This window comes from Lemur catta, chromosome 6 (assembly GCF_020740605.2).
Source record: "Lemur catta isolate mLemCat1 chromosome 6, mLemCat1.pri, whole genome shotgun sequence".
Lineage (NCBI taxonomy): Eukaryota > Metazoa > Chordata > Mammalia > Primates > Lemuridae > Lemur > Lemur catta.
The window spans coordinates 6,879,406-6,895,600 of record NC_059133.1 but is presented as its reverse complement, the minus strand read 5'-3'; the positions used below and the strand labels follow the sequence as shown (position 1 = coordinate 6,895,600).

At 43.5% G+C, this 16,195-nt stretch overlaps 2 protein-coding genes across 2 annotated transcripts in view; one reads left to right on the top strand and one right to left on the bottom strand.

The window, feature by feature from the left end:
* Window positions 1-6,099: 6,099 nt before the first annotated feature.
* Window positions 6,100-13,319, bottom strand: PHF5A (PHD finger protein 5A). The gene is made up of 4 exons (XM_045554813.1): window positions 13,175-13,319; window positions 12,742-12,765; window positions 12,039-12,205; window positions 6,100-6,758 (listed from the first exon to the last, which is right to left on the bottom strand). The coding sequence occupies exons 1-4, from the start codon at window positions 13,224-13,226 to the stop codon at window positions 6,669-6,671; spliced, it is 333 nt and encodes a 110-aa protein (XP_045410769.1). The 5' UTR covers window positions 13,227-13,319; the 3' UTR covers window positions 6,100-6,668.
* Window positions 13,320-13,697: 378 nt separating this feature from the next.
* The window catches only part of ACO2 (aconitase 2), a 47,019-nt gene continuing 44,521 nt past the window's right edge, over window positions 13,698-16,195 (top strand). Inside the window, exon 1 of the mRNA XM_045554808.1 lies at window positions 13,698-13,778. Coding sequence (XP_045410764.1) covers window positions 13,743-13,778 — 36 coding nt within the window. The 5' untranslated portion in view covers window positions 13,698-13,742. The remainder of the gene's footprint in view (window positions 13,779-16,195) is intronic.

Sequence of the window (16,195 nt, the reverse complement as noted above, 5' to 3'; positions counted from 1 at the left end):
CCTGGGGCGCCTAGGGGATTGTGTGTTTGGTCCGCCCTTATCCCTCCTTAGCTCGTACATTCCCCAATTCTCCTATCCCCCGCCCCCACCTTTATTTTCATTCCAGACAGTTCGGCTCAACGGCAACCGCCGAACCCACGTAGGGTTGCGAGATCCAAAAGTTTGCAGCGACAAATTTTTTTTCCCTTGATCACTTTTTTTGGCAAGGGCAGAAAGAAACGGTAGCGCGTGGGGGTTTTAAAGCGCTTTCCTTGACTGCAGCAGAGAAATGCCGGGCTGGAGGGCAAACTCCGCGGGGACAGGGAGGCGGGAGGAAGCCTGAGCGTCCCCATCCCCCTCACTCTGAGCGCTGCAAGCTTGGGGCACCTCCAGGGACTACTTGCCTCGTGCGTCAGGCGTGACAGAGCGTCACACGCACCCTCCCTCTTCTTTCTCCTCCCCTCCGTCCTCTCCCCTCCCCAAGCGTACTCCATCAAGCAGTGACACTTAGCCGACCCACTCGGTTCCAGATTACAGAAGTCTAAAAATATAGCCGGCGTGTTAGCAACAGCCTTCCCATTGGTGGGGGAGCGGGGGAAGGCGGCGTCTGATTGGGTTTTGGATCTAGCCGCGAGGACTGGGCCATGGGGAGTGTGCGTTTGCTCAATGAGGCATGGCAAGGGATGCTGGTATTTGTAGTCATTAATTTAGGCAGCCATGGAACTAGGTAGGCTTACATTCCAGTTCTGCCACCCACTGTGTGATCTTGATTTAATGCAACCAATCTCTTTACAGCAAACCTGTTTCCTCATCTGTAAAATGGAGATAGTGTGGGGGATTGAATATGATATTGTATGTAAAGCCTGGCTCAAGTAACTGCTATTCTTAATTTAAAGATAACTATTCGGGCGGAATTGCAACCTACAGATCCTGCATATCCAGTGCTCAATTTGGTGTGCATTCTCCAATGGGAAACTTTCCACGACAGAATGATAAAGGTGAGGGTGAACTGAGACGAGTTGTTTTAGGGCATCTCAGGAGGGACTGATGGAGATATAAGCAGATAAACGGTAGCTGTCTCCTACATTCCGAACAGGCTGATTGGAAGGCAGGCTGAATCCCTAGGAGGAAGGCTTGAGTTTCAGCCTATTTGTGCTTTTAATCGAATCTCCCCTGCAGTGCTGGAAACATTCCAGCCCTGAGCATCACTAAAACAAAAGGAGAAATCCAGCCTCCTTGGTGGGACCTCTGGGTAATGGGTTAGTATATAAATAGGAAAAGATAAAATAGAGGGAACAAAAGGTAAACATCCTTCTTAACTGCTGCTGTCTCCATTTATCACGTGGTGAGGAAAAGAGATTTTTCTCCCCAACAGGAGATTTCATTCTGCCTGGGCTTAATTACTCAAGCATTCCTGATTCCTCTCCCTTTTTGAATAATCATATGTTGAATGGCACACACCATGCTTTCAAAATGGTGAGCTTACTAAGCAAGCATGTGAGGGTGGAGAGGATGGGAACAAGTCTCCTGAGAGTAAGCAAGTTATGCCAGGGGTTTTGGTGCCATGACAAGTCAGGCTGGTCATAATTGGCCCCAATTAACTCTCAGGAATGAGTCATTCTGTCAAACACACAAGCCAGGGTGAGAAATTTTGTATTGTTTCTTTGAAGTTATCCAAGAAAACAGTTTCTCAATTTGATTCTTCTGATCCACTGCTCCAGCTGGGCAGGAGCAAAGATAGTCACAACAGAAACTGGCTTTGGGAAAGAGTGATTGGCTGCTGAGAGCAAATGATTTGCTATTTATTCATCAAGACTGTGGTTTCTAGTAAAGTAAGGTAAGTGAACAAACCTGTATTTTGCTAAGACACTGAATTGCAGTATTCAAAGAAAGTTACAGGCCGTGTGGGGATAGAGTTGATAAGGAACTGAGTAATTGGAAAAAGATGGAAATATTTGGAGTCTATTTTAAGGCAGGAAAATTTCAGCCAAGTCAAAGATCTTTCATCTTTATGTCCTAACCTCACTACTATTGAAAAACTACATGTCAGATTAGAGTAACATATAGTCTTTCTGAAATTTAGTCAGTTCAGTTTGATTCCCTGGGTAGTTAATTTTAATTTAGAAGCTGCTAATTGGCAGGCCATGGTCCACATCTGGTGGATGTATTTTCTTGGCATATACTGACATATTACATTTTAAAAAGTGAGTTGCCAATATTTAAAAATTGGGATATTATACAAAAATATCTTAAATTGCCATCTGTCCTAAATTCAAAACATCTGACAATACTGGGCATTCAAGCTGGCAGCAATTGTCTGGACTTGAATAGCAACTGTCTCCTTTAGTCAGGGCCTGTGTCTCTGGTTCCCCAAGGCCCCTACCACTCTCAGACATTGAGGCTGAGGGTCACATACCATTTATCATCATGCTTGGGCTATTCTCACATCCCTCCCTTTTCTTTCTTTATGTATTTTTTCTTTTTTTCTTTCCCTCATAGCCCTCAGAAGGAAACCCCTCCCTTTTTAATCAGTGATATTACTCACCCAGACTCCTGAGTCTGTGACCCCTTTTTTGGTTCAATTAACAAGTAATTGCTTGAGTGGTTGCCTATTGTGTGCCCTGCCGTGGAGGGAGAGGCAAAAGGAACTCAGGATCTTATTTATGATCCAGTTAATTCTTTTTAAACTCTGGATCATCATCCATTAGTGGGGTCATAAAATTACCTGACTTAATGGATTGCAGCCAGAAATTTTAGAATAGAATGGAATAAAATGAGAGTATCAGAGTACAATACACACAGTAAATACTGTTTCATGAAACTTTTGTTTCTGTTATGTAGGTACTAGACACAAAAATAAAATACAAATGAGAGAAATTGTTGTGGGGTATGGTGTATCTGGAAGCTTCCATGAGCTGTCAGGAGCCTGGAAGGAAGAGGTACCTAACTGGCCAGTTGATGTGAAGGTGGAAGGAAGGAAGGAAACAAATAGCCAAAGAGAAGTCAGGGAGTGTGCAAATGTCCTTTCAACTGCCTGATGGAGTGAGGAGCACAGAGAGAAGTGAGGTGAGGAATACCTTGGGGGCAGGGGAGAGAGAGAACCATAGGGCCTTCAATGCAGGACTTAAATTTTTGTCTGTGAGCTAGAGGCCAATTGTAAAAGAACTACCATTTACATAAACCCTTCCCGGTAAGGGTCTGGCACTTACAGTCAAATTTAATATTCACAACCTGAAGAAATAGACATTATCCAGAAACACAGAGAGGCTATATGACCTGCTGAAGGTCAATAACAGAGCAGAATTCAAGCGCAGGTTTGATTATAAAGGCCACACGTTTCTTATTACACCTTTTTTTTTTTTAAGAGCAAGAGCATATGTAATAAGTGCAATGTTTAAAAGAGATTAAATTGCCATATGTATATAGTGTTCTTGAGAGTGAGAAGCTGGAAGCAGCAAGATACCCATCCTTTTTAGAACTGAATATATACCAAACACTGAGTACTTAATAAATGAATAACGGCAGCAGAAATTATAGTAATAATAATCATAAATCCAGGCTGAGATGAGTTCAACTACATATGCAGGTAGTGCTAATTTCAACAACAGAGACAAACACCAGTAATTCTTAAGATTGTTCTTTGTGGCCATCCACAGATGGCTAAGATCATTATTCTAATTCTCTTCATGTAATTATATACTGTCAGAGGCTAAAATTCAGTTGGTACATGATGTTTTCCTAATAGAGAATTTGGTACTTTCATTATCCTAACTTTTGAAATTCAAAAGGCATTATTCTAAAGTCCAAGGTAGATAAAAAGTAACTTTATCTCAGGTATTCTTAACTCCTTCTTTGTGTTCTATTATTCTCTTGGTTTCTGATGATAGGAAAGAGAACAAACCAAGAATGGTATTACAAAATTAGATGACTCTCAGAGGAGCAGGTTTTAAGAGTTCACTGGGCTGAGTGAGGCTGAATTTGTCCCACTGCTGATCAGTGTGGAGGGGGGTATGCCCTTTGAGAATCTACTGGGCATTACTCTTAAAAATTCCTAACAAGGCCTTTTAGAGTCACACACATTGAGGCTGATGGAGTGCAGTTAAGGTGGTGTTTTGCTGACACTAAGGAGTAGCTTTTGAAACATTTGTAGATGCAAGATGTTGCATGGACCAGGGCAGTTAATAAGCAATTGAAAAAATAATTGAATTTTTTTGGTAAAACATTTGGACTCACATTACGTATTAAAACTATAAATAAATTTGTAAGTGATTCTAAAGTTATAGAATCAATTACAAATTCTAATTATAATCTGAAAATGATCTGGTCTCTGCACCTCTTTTGACATATAACTGTCTTAGTATTCTGTTGTTTCTAACCGAATAGCTGAAACTGGGTTATTTATAAGAAGTGAAATTTATTTCTTAACAGTTCTGGAGGCTGGGAAGTCCAAGGTTAAGGACTTACATCTGGTAAGAGCCTTCTTGCTGGTGGGTACTCTCTGCAGAGTCCTCAAGGCAGCACAGGGCGTGACATAGTGAGATGGCTGAATTTGCTAGCTCAGGTCTCCTGGTAAATCCACCAGTCCTACTCCTGTGATAACCCATTATTTCATTAATTCATAAATGGATTAATCCATCTATAAGGGCAAAGTCCTCATGACCCAATCATCTCTTAAAGGCCCCATCTCTCAATACTGCCACATTAGGGATTAAGTTTCACCATGAGTTTGGGAGGGGACGTTCAAACCATAGCAATAACCCCTGCCTGATGATGTAGAAGTTCTCTGAGCTCCCCAAACACATCACCCTGTTTAAGACTGCCTTTGCTCAAATTGGTTCCCCCACACAGATGCCCTTATCTGCCTACCCCACCCTCTTTGCCCTGTAGGTTCCAGCATATCCATCAAAGCTCAGTTTATTATCCAGTCTCCTTGGCTTTAACCATTCATTCAATACAGAACACCTGCTACCTACTGGGCAGAACAAACTTGGTTCCTGCCCTGGTTGATCACAGCCTAGTAGCTGAGTCACTAATCACTTAATACTCTAAGAAAATACATAGGATGCTATGTGGGAGTACAAGGGGAACTCAGATTTGGAGTTGGGAGAGGCATCTTTTAGGAAATATTTGGCTAAGGTCTGAAAGGAGTTAGGAGTCAGCTGAGTAGCAGGCCAGGGGGTGTGGGTATGTGCAAGCATTATACAGGGATCAACAAAGCAGCAGCAGAGGCAGAGGGAAAGCAGGTGAGGAACTGATAAGGAGCCCCAGTGGCTGGAGTGCAGAGAATCGGGTGGCAGAAGCACCAAGAAGCCATAAGGATTCTCTAGCCCTGTGGCTGTGACCTTGGCCTGCCTTGCAGAGGTGCCCCTAAGCCAGGCCAAGAACCCTTTCTCTGTGCATCCTCCCGTTACACTGGAACTGCTTGTCTCCGGCTTCCACTGATTCCTTGAAGGCAGATTTATTTTAATTCAATTTTGGATGCTCAATGCATCACAAACAATCAAAAGTTCTGTTGACTTAAACTAAAACCCAGGATAAGAAGTCAAAAGATCCCATTTTTTTCCTTGGCTTTGCTGCTAAGTTGCAGTATAAACTTGAGCCAAGTCCCTGGATTCCTCAGGACCGGACATTTCCTTGACTGGCCATCTCAAGCTGTTAGTGTGACTCCTTAGGATAACTTGCTCATCACTTTAGTGGGCAGAAATGACAGTTAGGGTAAGGGATATGTCTGACTCTGCCCTTGGTCTATTCATTTATTTAAAAAAAAATGCTTTCTCAAAATAAAACATACCCTTAAAGAGTAGTTTATGAGAGAAATCAAAGTTGACTCCTCCTAACTCATGAATTTGGTTTAATTTTGTCTCATTCTCTCCATTATTGGAAGCCATCTCTTCAGTTCAAAATTACAAGTTGGACAGGAAGGAAAAAACAGTATGTTCCTAAAAATGATTTTGCTTTTACCTAAAATGAAAGGGATGGGTGGTTTTGAATTCCTTCCAGTGGTAATAGGAGGAGGACAAGGTGCTTAAGGAAGCCCACTAACTCTGTTTTGAATTACAAATTCCTGGGTGACTAAAATAAATTCCTAGAATTAAAGTTAAATGGGGAAAGGTGACTGACTGCCAGAAAATAAACGCCAGTTTATTAATATAATAGCAACAGAAAGGGTTTCCAATTTCTCAGAAGGAAAATAACAAGAAACCAGCACTGGCTGGTAAGCATTACAAGATTACACACCCACATTTATCATTCTGAGAGCTCCCCACAACACACTGACGGTTCCTCCAGGACAACTGCCATCAGAGCTGCTGTAAGAACATGGTTTTCACTGTGTGTGGTTTCACAGTCAATTCCTCAAAGACAATACTGAAATACTATTCCTTTCTAGAAAGTCTTACTGTAGAGAGAACATATCAATGTGAGGAACAGAGGCTGTAGTGAGCTATTCAAGAAAAAACACTATCTTATCAATTTTTCTCTCATACAGTCTGCCAGGGTGCTCTGTGAAGAATCCTTTTCCATCCCTACCACATGTCTGGGTGAGGGGAGGAAAGGGTGGCAAGGTGCCAGTCCAATAGCAGGCAATTCTGGTGATGCTCTGGGCTCTGCTCCCGTTCTGCTGGTGGTAGTAGGCGTCTTTTCTGGCAGCTGCGGCAGCTTGATGGGGGGAGGAAGGGGCCACCCACCAATCACCTTTTCTTGAAGCCGTATTTTTTGCGTTCATAGAAGAGGTCTGTCTTAGAGCTCCCCAAATTGACAATTTTTGGGCAGCCATCTCTCTGAAAAACAGAATGGAGAAGTTGCTAAGTCTCTGAGCCTGAATCAAGAGGGATTTAAGGTAAAAATTTAAACCAGGTGCATGTAGCTATAATCCCAGCTACTTGGGAGGCTGAGGCGGGACGACTGCTTGAGGCCAGGAGTTCAAGGCTGCAGGGAGCTATGATCACACTTGTGAAGTCACTGCACCCCGGCCTGGAACAACAAGGACCCCATCTCTTAAAAAATAAAAAATTAGCTGGGTGTGATGGCCCAAGTCTGTAGTCCTAGCTACTCAGGCAGCTGAGAAGAGAGGATCACTTGAGCCCAGAAGTTCACAGCTGTAGTGAGCTATGATTGTACCACTGCACTCCAGCCTGGGCAACAGAGCAAGATTCTGTCTCAAACGAACAAAAAACCCCCACAAAGAACCCAATAAATAGGTTTGCAAATGTGTCCAAACACTGCTATCTCCTCAATTGGAAGGTCCAGATCAATCAGCACAATTTCTTACCTATCTCATAGGACTTTTAGAAGACCACTTTATAACTTCTGGATTCATGGTTTAGCATTCATCTTACCAGTTATCCTTATTTGATCCATCAAGAATTTACTAAATGGCCAGCATGGTGGCTCACACCTGTAATCCTAGCAATCTGGGAGGCCAAGGTGGGAGGACTGCTTGAGGTCAGGAGTTCAAGACCAACCTGAGCAAGAGTGAGACTCCATCTCTACTAAATAGAAAAAAATTAGCCAGGCAACTAAAAATAGAAACAATTAGCCAGGCATTGTGGTGAGCACCTGTAGTCCCAGCTACTCCAAAGACTGAGGCAGGAGAATTGCTTGAGTTCAGGAGTGTGAGGTTGCTGTGAGCTAGGCTGATGCCACAGCACTCTAGCCCAGGCCATAGAGTGAGACTCTGTCTCAAAGAAAAAATAAAAATAAAAATAAAATAAAAATTACTAAATACCTAGAATGTGCCCAGGGCCTGCCTACTCTCTCTATCCAGTGATTGGAAATGACATTTACAATGCTGGATTCTCAGCCCACATCAGTTGCTAATATGATACAGCTGAGATGGAATCTGAACCTCTTTAAATGGTCAAAGGGTTTTCTTCGAGTGATAAGAAACAGTAATAATCATCAGTACATCAAGCTCTCTAGCCCTCCCGCCCTATCCCAAGAAAGGAGAGATAGTGGACCACAGAAGGACAAAAAGCTTAAAGACTTTAGGAACTATAACCTACATTTTAAATACTCTAGGAGAATACTGGATTTTATATGCTCTTATGAATTCACTTAATTTGACATGTGTTTTTTGGGGGAAAGAGTGCTTCTTCTGTGCTAGAGATGGCTGTGGACCGTCCATACTCTGATTTGTAATGACATGCTACCCTGGCCACTCTGTGAGCTTGAGTGGTTTCAATGAAGCCCCTGGGAAGCTGTGTTCTGCAGAAATGATGACTCCGTAAGTTGATGTAGGGAGATGGGAGGAAACTGGGGAAGCTCCAACTGAAAAACATCTTCACAGTTTGTTACTTCATTAAATAGTCATGTCAGAGGAGTTTGCTTCCTGTGATATTAGACTAAGGAATGAATTAATCAAATCCTTAGCCATCTTATTTCTATTATAATTCAGCTGATTTCTTTGGGGGCTGATATTAACAACTACACAAACCTCTGAAAACACACAAGGCCCACAATACTTTATGACTTTCTAGAAAACATATGCAATGTTATTACACTGAGGACTCCCATCTGTGGAGCATGGTGTACTGAGGGAGCCAGCCCCAGCAATGACTTGCTAAGTGAACTCAAGTAAGTGATGTAATCTATATTTAAAATCCTTGTGAAAATGAGGGATTAGCTGCATGCCATCAGCCTGGCTAATTTATTTTTTATTTTTTTGTAGAGACAGTCTTGTTATGTTGCCCGGCTGGTCTTAAACTCCTGGCCTCAAGTGATCCTCCTGCCTCAGCCTCCCAAAGTACTGGGATTATAAGCATGAGCTACAACACCTGGCTCAAAGGCACATTCTTAACTAGCCTGAGAAAAGCAATACAATGAGTTAGTTAGAACAAGTGTTTTGAGTTAGATCATGCATCCTCAACCTGGACAACAATGCCCCAAGACAGAGAAAACATCTTCAATATTACAATGATTTGCAACCTAAAGCTCACCCCTACCCAACAAAATCTTATTCCTTAGTATGTAATTTCTCCTGTTCAGAAGTTTAATTAATATAAATTCAATTTTAACTTTTCTCCTTGGCAGGGAGGCAAAAATGGGGAAAAAAAGGTTGAGAAACATGGAGTCAGATAGACCTAGGTTCTAGTCCTGGATCTGTCACTCATTAGCCATGTGACCTTGGGCCAAGTTACTTAATATCTCTAAGCCATAGCTTCCTCCTCTGTATCACACAGAACTTTTGGAAAAGAATGTTCAGCACAGTACCTGGCACCTGACAAAGAACTCCATAAATGTTACTGCTATTTTCCTTCCTTATTTTCTGGTTGGAAGAATTGAGGAAAGTGGTAAGTAAAAGGAATCAATGATTAAGGGGATTGATGTGACCACACCATAAGAAACTACAAATTAGTCCTCTGGTACCAACGGCCACAAATATCATAGACATTATCCCTGATTCCTGGTTATTCTTGTGGCTTTGAAAAACTACAAATGAGAACACCTAGCTTAGCTTACTGGTTGAATTCCATTATAAATTATGAAAGTTGCAGGAAGAGAACATAATGGGAGTTGCTCTGGTTGTAGGAAGATTTCTACATAGGAAAAAGCCTTGGGCTTTTAATCTACATGATGATCTGTAAGGCTGAGAGGCTGGATCGTATCACTGGACTGCTTTGTGTTCCTTGGAAACTAATGCTGAATAAATGTGAGCTAGATGCCATCTCAAATATCCTCAGAACATTCTTGTATAATGTGATGTAGGGGAAGTGACTTCTAGAATAATTCTCAGGGACAGAATGAGGCATGAGGATCCAAAGGTATCAGGTCACACACCACCTGCAGACGAGTCAGAGGGCAATTAACATTTATTAAACATTCTCTGGGCCGGGCGCGGTGGCTCACGCCTGTAATCCTAGCTCTGGGAGGCCGAGGCGGGTGGATCGCTCGAGGTCAGGAGTTTGAGACCAGCCTGAGCAAGAGTGAGACCCCGTCTCTACCAAAAATAGAAAGAAATTATCTGGACAACTAAAAATATATATAGAAAAAATTAGCCGGGCATGGTGGCGCATGCCTGTAGTCCCAGCTACTCGGGAGGCTGAGGCAGTAGGATCGCTTAAGCCCAGGAGTCTGAGGTTGCTGTGAGCTAGGCTGATGCCACGGCACTCACTCTAGCCCGGGCAACAAAGTGAGACTCTGTCTCAAAAAAAAAAAACAAAAAAAAAACAACAACATTCTCTGGTTGCAAGCTCATTCCAGATGAGAACTATTTACAACCATGCAAAAATTCAAGAAAATATTGCTTTAAATGGACTCTTTAGCTAGCTTAAGAGCTGTTTGTACCTTCTCTTCCTTGCTGTTGCCTTACCATGGTTTCACTCTTTATACACTAGAAGTCATTACCAAATACCCACTATGTATCAGATAACCTGTGGGGGGACTTCTATGGGATTTATAGGAGCAGCACCAAAACCCATGAACTATGTTTGTACATGTCAGGCACTGTACCAAGACCTAGGGAAAAGAGACAAATACACAAACCAAAGTCTTGCCTCTGATGGAGTATAACCTAAGCTGGTGGACAGGGCATGACTTGATGTCAAAGGTAAATACAAATCACGGTTTAGGCCAGGCGTAGCGGCTCATGCCTGTAATCCTAGCACTCTGGGAGGCCAAGGCGGGTGGATCGTCTGAGCTTAGGAGTTTGAGACCAGCCTAAGCAAGAGCGAGACCCGGTCTCTACTAAAAAATAGAAAGAAATTAGCTGGACAACTACAAATATATATAGAAAAAATTAGCCGGGCATGGTGGCGCATGCCTGTAGTCCCAGCTACTCGGGAGGCTGAGGCAGGAGGATCCCTTAAGCCCAGGAGTGTGAGGTTGCTGTGAGCTAGGCTGATGCCACGGCACTCACTCTAGCCCGGGCAACAGAGCGAGACTCTGTCTCAAAAAAAAAAAAACAAACAAACAACAAATCACAGTTTAGAGTAGGAGAATGTTCAAATCACCAACTGAAATTATTTTTTGGTACTTTAGGACGTTTCTCATCTCTGCTGAGGTGATGAGGCTGTTTCCTTCGACATGGGCACATCCCCAAAAGGACTTATGAAAGAAACCATGGCGTAACGGGAACACTACAAGGTTTAGTCAGATGACCTGGGCTTTCCACTTCTTAGCTGGGAGGACAGTAAAATGAGGATAATAATAATAATCCCTATTTAACAAAGTTATTGTGAGGAACAAACAAAGGAGGTAACATCCACAAACTGCCTATTAGTAGCTAATGGGAATATGAACAATTATGTATCTTTTGCCTTATCTTAAATTAGTTATCTGGGTACCCTCTATTAGCCTAGTGGGACTATATCATAATTTCTTTTATATTTATTTTTCAGGCTTGTCTAGCCTGAGAGACTTCCTTTTGTTTTGTCGTAAAAAAACAAGCTGATTTATGGTCCTCCTTCTGCCCCTCCAAGAACGCTGTTGCCAGTACTAATCTAAAGAAAATGGTACAACTTGCCTTTGACACTGATCTACAAGCCCTCCCTCCTGCTTTTTGTTTGGCTCAGGGAGTTGAATGATAACAACTAGCCACTGTCACTACACAATGTCAAGGGACAAAAATATCAGGAGGCAAACCTGCAATCAATTCTACAATATTAAACCAATGGTGTTCTTTAGCTGTTAAAGTTAAAATCACCCTGAATTGTCCCAAACTCAACTCTGTCGCCACATCTACCCAAAGAGTGCTGAATGATAGTAGATTCATGAGAATTACTAAGTGGCTATTATACACTATGGGCTGTCCTAGGACTTATAAATGCAGGATGCTGTTTCTGAATAATAACAATCACAGAGAGACATCAGAGGACTAGAGAGAAGGCTCTGCAAATTGCTGGTGTTGACAAAGATTTGATTTTCTTGCAATTTTACCCTTAGTGCAAAATAAGTACCTTTTATTGGACTACACCCAGTTTGCCTCACAGAACTTGAGGAAATTATAACCTAGGTGACTAGCTGAACATAGTAATCTCCACAGACCACAGGAGATTGCTGTGGATGGCAAACTGTTACAAAAGGAACAAAGATCTCAGATGGAAAGCTTTGTATACACTCACATCCTTCTCCTGGATGGTGCACTCCTTACAATAATAGGCATCGGAGACTCCAGGGCCTCCACAGATCACACAGCGCCCCTGGTAAGAGCCATAGTTACACTCATCACATATTCGCACCAGGGTGCAGGGACGCACATAGGAATCACAGATGACACACTTGCCATCACCTGTAAGGAAAAGAGAATGGAGTCATCCTCACTAGCAAGTACTTCAAGTCCTCTGCCCTTCCCCTGCCATGGGGAAATACAATAGTTTTTTTTGACGGTGACTTTAGGTCCCTCCTCTATTTGGCATTAAAAACTCGGCTTATACAGTGTCCATCTCAATCCCCTCAACATGGAATAAGTTAATTAGCCCACAAAAAAGTTAACCAATTAACATGTAAAGAGCTTAGAATAGCACCTGGGAGACGGTAAGTCTATGTAATGGCTGGCAATAAACTGTGTGTGTGCTGGGGAGGAATCATGTCATTCTGGCAATTCTTCCTGTTCAAAGCAAGAGATGTTCTTAAAACCTAAATATAGTGTTTAAAATGTGCCGGTTGGAGTGGGGCAATTGAGGGGGCCTTTGGTTGTATTCTGGCACTGTTCACATACTTCCAGGCACATGTATTCAAAGCCCTCTGTGGCACCTTTGCTGGCTCCACGGCAACTGGGAGTGGGAATGGGAGGGGTGGGGTGTTGGCAGGGCGTGTTCCACTCACATTTTTCACATAGTCTTCCAATGGCTGCAAGATCAAAGACGGTAAAAAGTACAATTAGAATAACGGTTTTGACAAAGTACACGAGAAAGGACAGCAGTGAGCCCTGCGGGATGGCCCTCTTATCCTCATGTATTTCGATGTGAACCAAACCCACAGACCGAGCACCCTGCTGAATCCCTCCCAGATCCTGGGCAATCTGTGACAGGTTTCTCCGGACCTGGCCTGGACCCCACCGAGCCGCCTGCCTCTGGCTCCCAGCACGCGCGCCCCCGCCCACTTTCAACTGAGGCCACAAACCCGCTCGCCCCGCGACTGTGAGGCGGGAAACGTGGCGCCTCCGAGGCAAGCTCCTACGGAGGAGACGGGAGCCCCCGATACCCCAGCTCCCAATACGATTCCCACCCAGACAGCCGAGGGCAGGGCGCGGCCTCACCAACACCAGCCTGCTTGCGGCAAAAGATCAAATCTGGATGATGTTTAGCCATAGCTCGCCGCCAACGCAGCCAACGCGGCCACCAGAAGCTTCGGGAACTTCCGTTCGACCTTTAACCTCCATTATTCCTGCCTGCCTCCCCGTCGCCGTGATTGGTCCTCTTGGCGTCCATCACAGTTTACGATATTTCTACCAAACCTCGCTCGCTCTCGCGCGAGTTTCCGTCGCTGCTGGGGAGCCAGGTCCTGGCAGGTACATGAACGTCTTAAAAAAAAAAAAAACTTCCTTCAGATTTGGATGGCAGAGACAATCGAAATTTGCTTTTGGATAAAACATCTTTGTACCCGGTGTTTACTTCTGCAAATGTTTTTACGCAGCTCTTTTTTATGCAGTATCTGTTCCTTACACAGGAGCTCCGCCCACTGCCTTCGCAGGGCTCTGGCGTCTCCAGGGAGGCCCCGCCTGCCCCGTGACGCGTCGCTCCTCGGGTCACGCCCCCGCCCGAAGTCTTTAAATACGCTGTGTTGCGCGTCACTTTCAAGCGACTTCATCTTTGTCAGTGCACAAAATGGCGCCCTACAGCCTACTGGTGACCCGGCTGCAGGTAAGCGAGCTCAGGGCCCTCTGGGTTCGTGGGGGCGGGGCGCCTCCTACTGTGCCTGCTGCTGTGGGCGAGGCAAGGCGGGCCCGACCTCGGGCCAGCTGTTCATTTACCTGTTCCGGTTGGCGGGCCCAGCACCCGTGCTCGCTCTTCTGGTGCCGTAGGTCAGGGCGTCCCCGGCACAGTCAGCTCCCCTTGTCCCCGCTCAAAGAGAAGCATGGGCCCCAGCAGCCGTGGCCAGGTGAAGAGCGAAGGCATCTTTTTCTCTTTTTTGAGTTCCGCACTCCCCGCTCCCGTAGGGTGTCTGTTTGTTCTTCAAGGTGAGGACAAGGTGATTGGGGGGCGCGGTCGTTGTTGAGCCTTGTAGGCTCAGGGCCTGAAGGCCTCACTTCTCATCTCAGCAATAGAGGTTTGCCAGCCACGTGCAGCCAGATTGCCTGGCCTGGAGTCTGGAGAAGAAACTAGTGTCCCTTACCAGCTTTTGAGGGCCAAGAATGCCAAGGGGGAGGGGTCTTCCAGGCTCCTACGTAGTATATAATAAGTAGTGTTAGTAATCATCTCTCACCTTTGCACAAGATTTCAGGACTGTTTTAAGTCCTCGTAATATTTTTGACTCATAATCATCAGGTGAGGTAGGAGTGGGATGATTTTTCTCATTTGATGGCTGATAAAACTGCTTGAAAGTAAGCAAAAGTTCTACCTCTCAGAGTGTTGCTGAAGTGCTGTGGCCTGAGCATTGGCCCTACTACCCCTCTGTTCTTGTTCATGTCAGCCTGCCCTGACAGAACTTTCTGAACCCAGGGTTTGATCATTTGTATTTGTGAGAGTACAGAATAGAGTATTTTGACCTAACGGTTGCTTTTCAAATATGCACTAGATTGAGTATAAGGAGACTCAACAGTTTGACCTTGACTTTCCTATTATGAGCCATCTAGAAAGCTATGACTGCCAGATGGTTTTTTCACTCCTAACTTGACAACCCTAGGAAGGTGTTATACTCAAAGGTTCAATGTCAAATGTGTATTTTGTTAATAAAAACAAAGAAAGCAAGTGTCTGTAACAGAGTTCTCTGTCAACTTTTTATGATAACTTTGTGAATCTTCTTTTGATCAAGTGGCACAACTTTGATTATAGAATTAAAAAAGAAGTTTCTATGTGTTGTACTCTCGGGAAGCATTGTGTTACTTAAAGTTATTTTTATCACATTGCTTAAATGTAAACCATATAGCTTGGTGTTAAACTGTCATTTATCTGAAAATACTTTTGATGTCAATTCTGATCAAAAGCAGTGGATTTGCATGTAATCATCTCTTTAAGTCTTTTGATTCTCTAGGTTAATTATATAGAAATAGTTGTTTCTTCCTGATCCTGCTGTCCCAAGATTTAATGGATTCAGGCAAGATTATTTGATAAGAAGAATGGTTATAGGCCTGGCTGCAGTGGCTCACGCCTATCATCCTAACACTCTGGGATTCGAGGTGGGAGGATTGCTTGAGCTCAGGAGTTCAAGACCAGCCTGTGCAAGAGCGAGACCCCATCTCTACTAAAAATACAAAAAATTAGCTGGATGTGGTGGTGCCCACCTTTAGTCCTAACTACTTGGGAGGGTGAAGCAGGAGGATCGCTTGAGCCCCGGAGTTTGAGGTTGCTGTGAGCTAGGCTGATGTCACAGCTCTGTAACCCAGGCAACAGATTGAGACTATGTCTAAAAAAAAAGAAGAAGAAGAATGGTTATGGATTTATTGAGCCTAGAAGAGAGGAATAATACCACAGCATTTTAAAACTGAAAAGGATCTTGGAAAGTGTGAGTCTTAGACTGGTGTAAAGAGAGATCTGGGTTATGGTTCATGCTTTGTCCTGATCCTGTGACCTTGAGCAAGTTACTTCCTGAATCCATCATCTATCACTTGGGGATAATCTTCATTGAACAAATGTTTATTGAGTACTTGGGTTGTTGTAAAGTGATGAACAAATAGAATGTGTTTCCAACCTTGTTTTTTACAAATGGAGAATCCAAAATCTTGAGAGCCTGTGTGACTTCCAGAAGCAGGATCAGGATTAAAATCCAGGTCTCTGTGTTTGTTAGTTCAGCTAAGATGAATGAACAGCATTATGCATTTACCATAATATCACACTGACTACCAATAGCCATGCTGTCTCAGGTAATGACCAACTAACACTGTCCTCTGAGAACCTTGTAAATTTACCACTTTTGTGCTTAGATACATTTGAGAAGTGATGGTTACTGCCTTAATAGTCATATTTGCAAAACCCTATCCGTGTAGTCAATTCATTCCTACATCATTCACCACATATTTACTGAGCACCCAATGCTTGCTATAGATACATTGATAAGCAAAGAAGACAATCCCTGTTCTCATGGAGCTTCCATTATATTCTAATGTACCTTACTGCAGAGG

Bases quoted from the DNA above. Each gene is read 5' to 3' on its own strand.
- PHF5A (XM_045554813.1), bottom strand. From the start codon at position 13,226: ATGGCTAAACATCATCCAGATTTGATCTTTTGCCGCAAGCAGGCTGGT. The intron at 12,766-13,174 runs GTGAGGCCGCGC...TTGATCTTGCAG, and splicing joins CCGCAAGCAGGCTGGTGTTG to CCATTGGAAGACTATGTGAA. The intron at 6,759-12,038 runs GTGAGTGTATAC...TCTGTTTTTCAG, and splicing joins GCACCATCCAGGAGAAGGAT to AGAGATGGCTGCCCAAAAAT.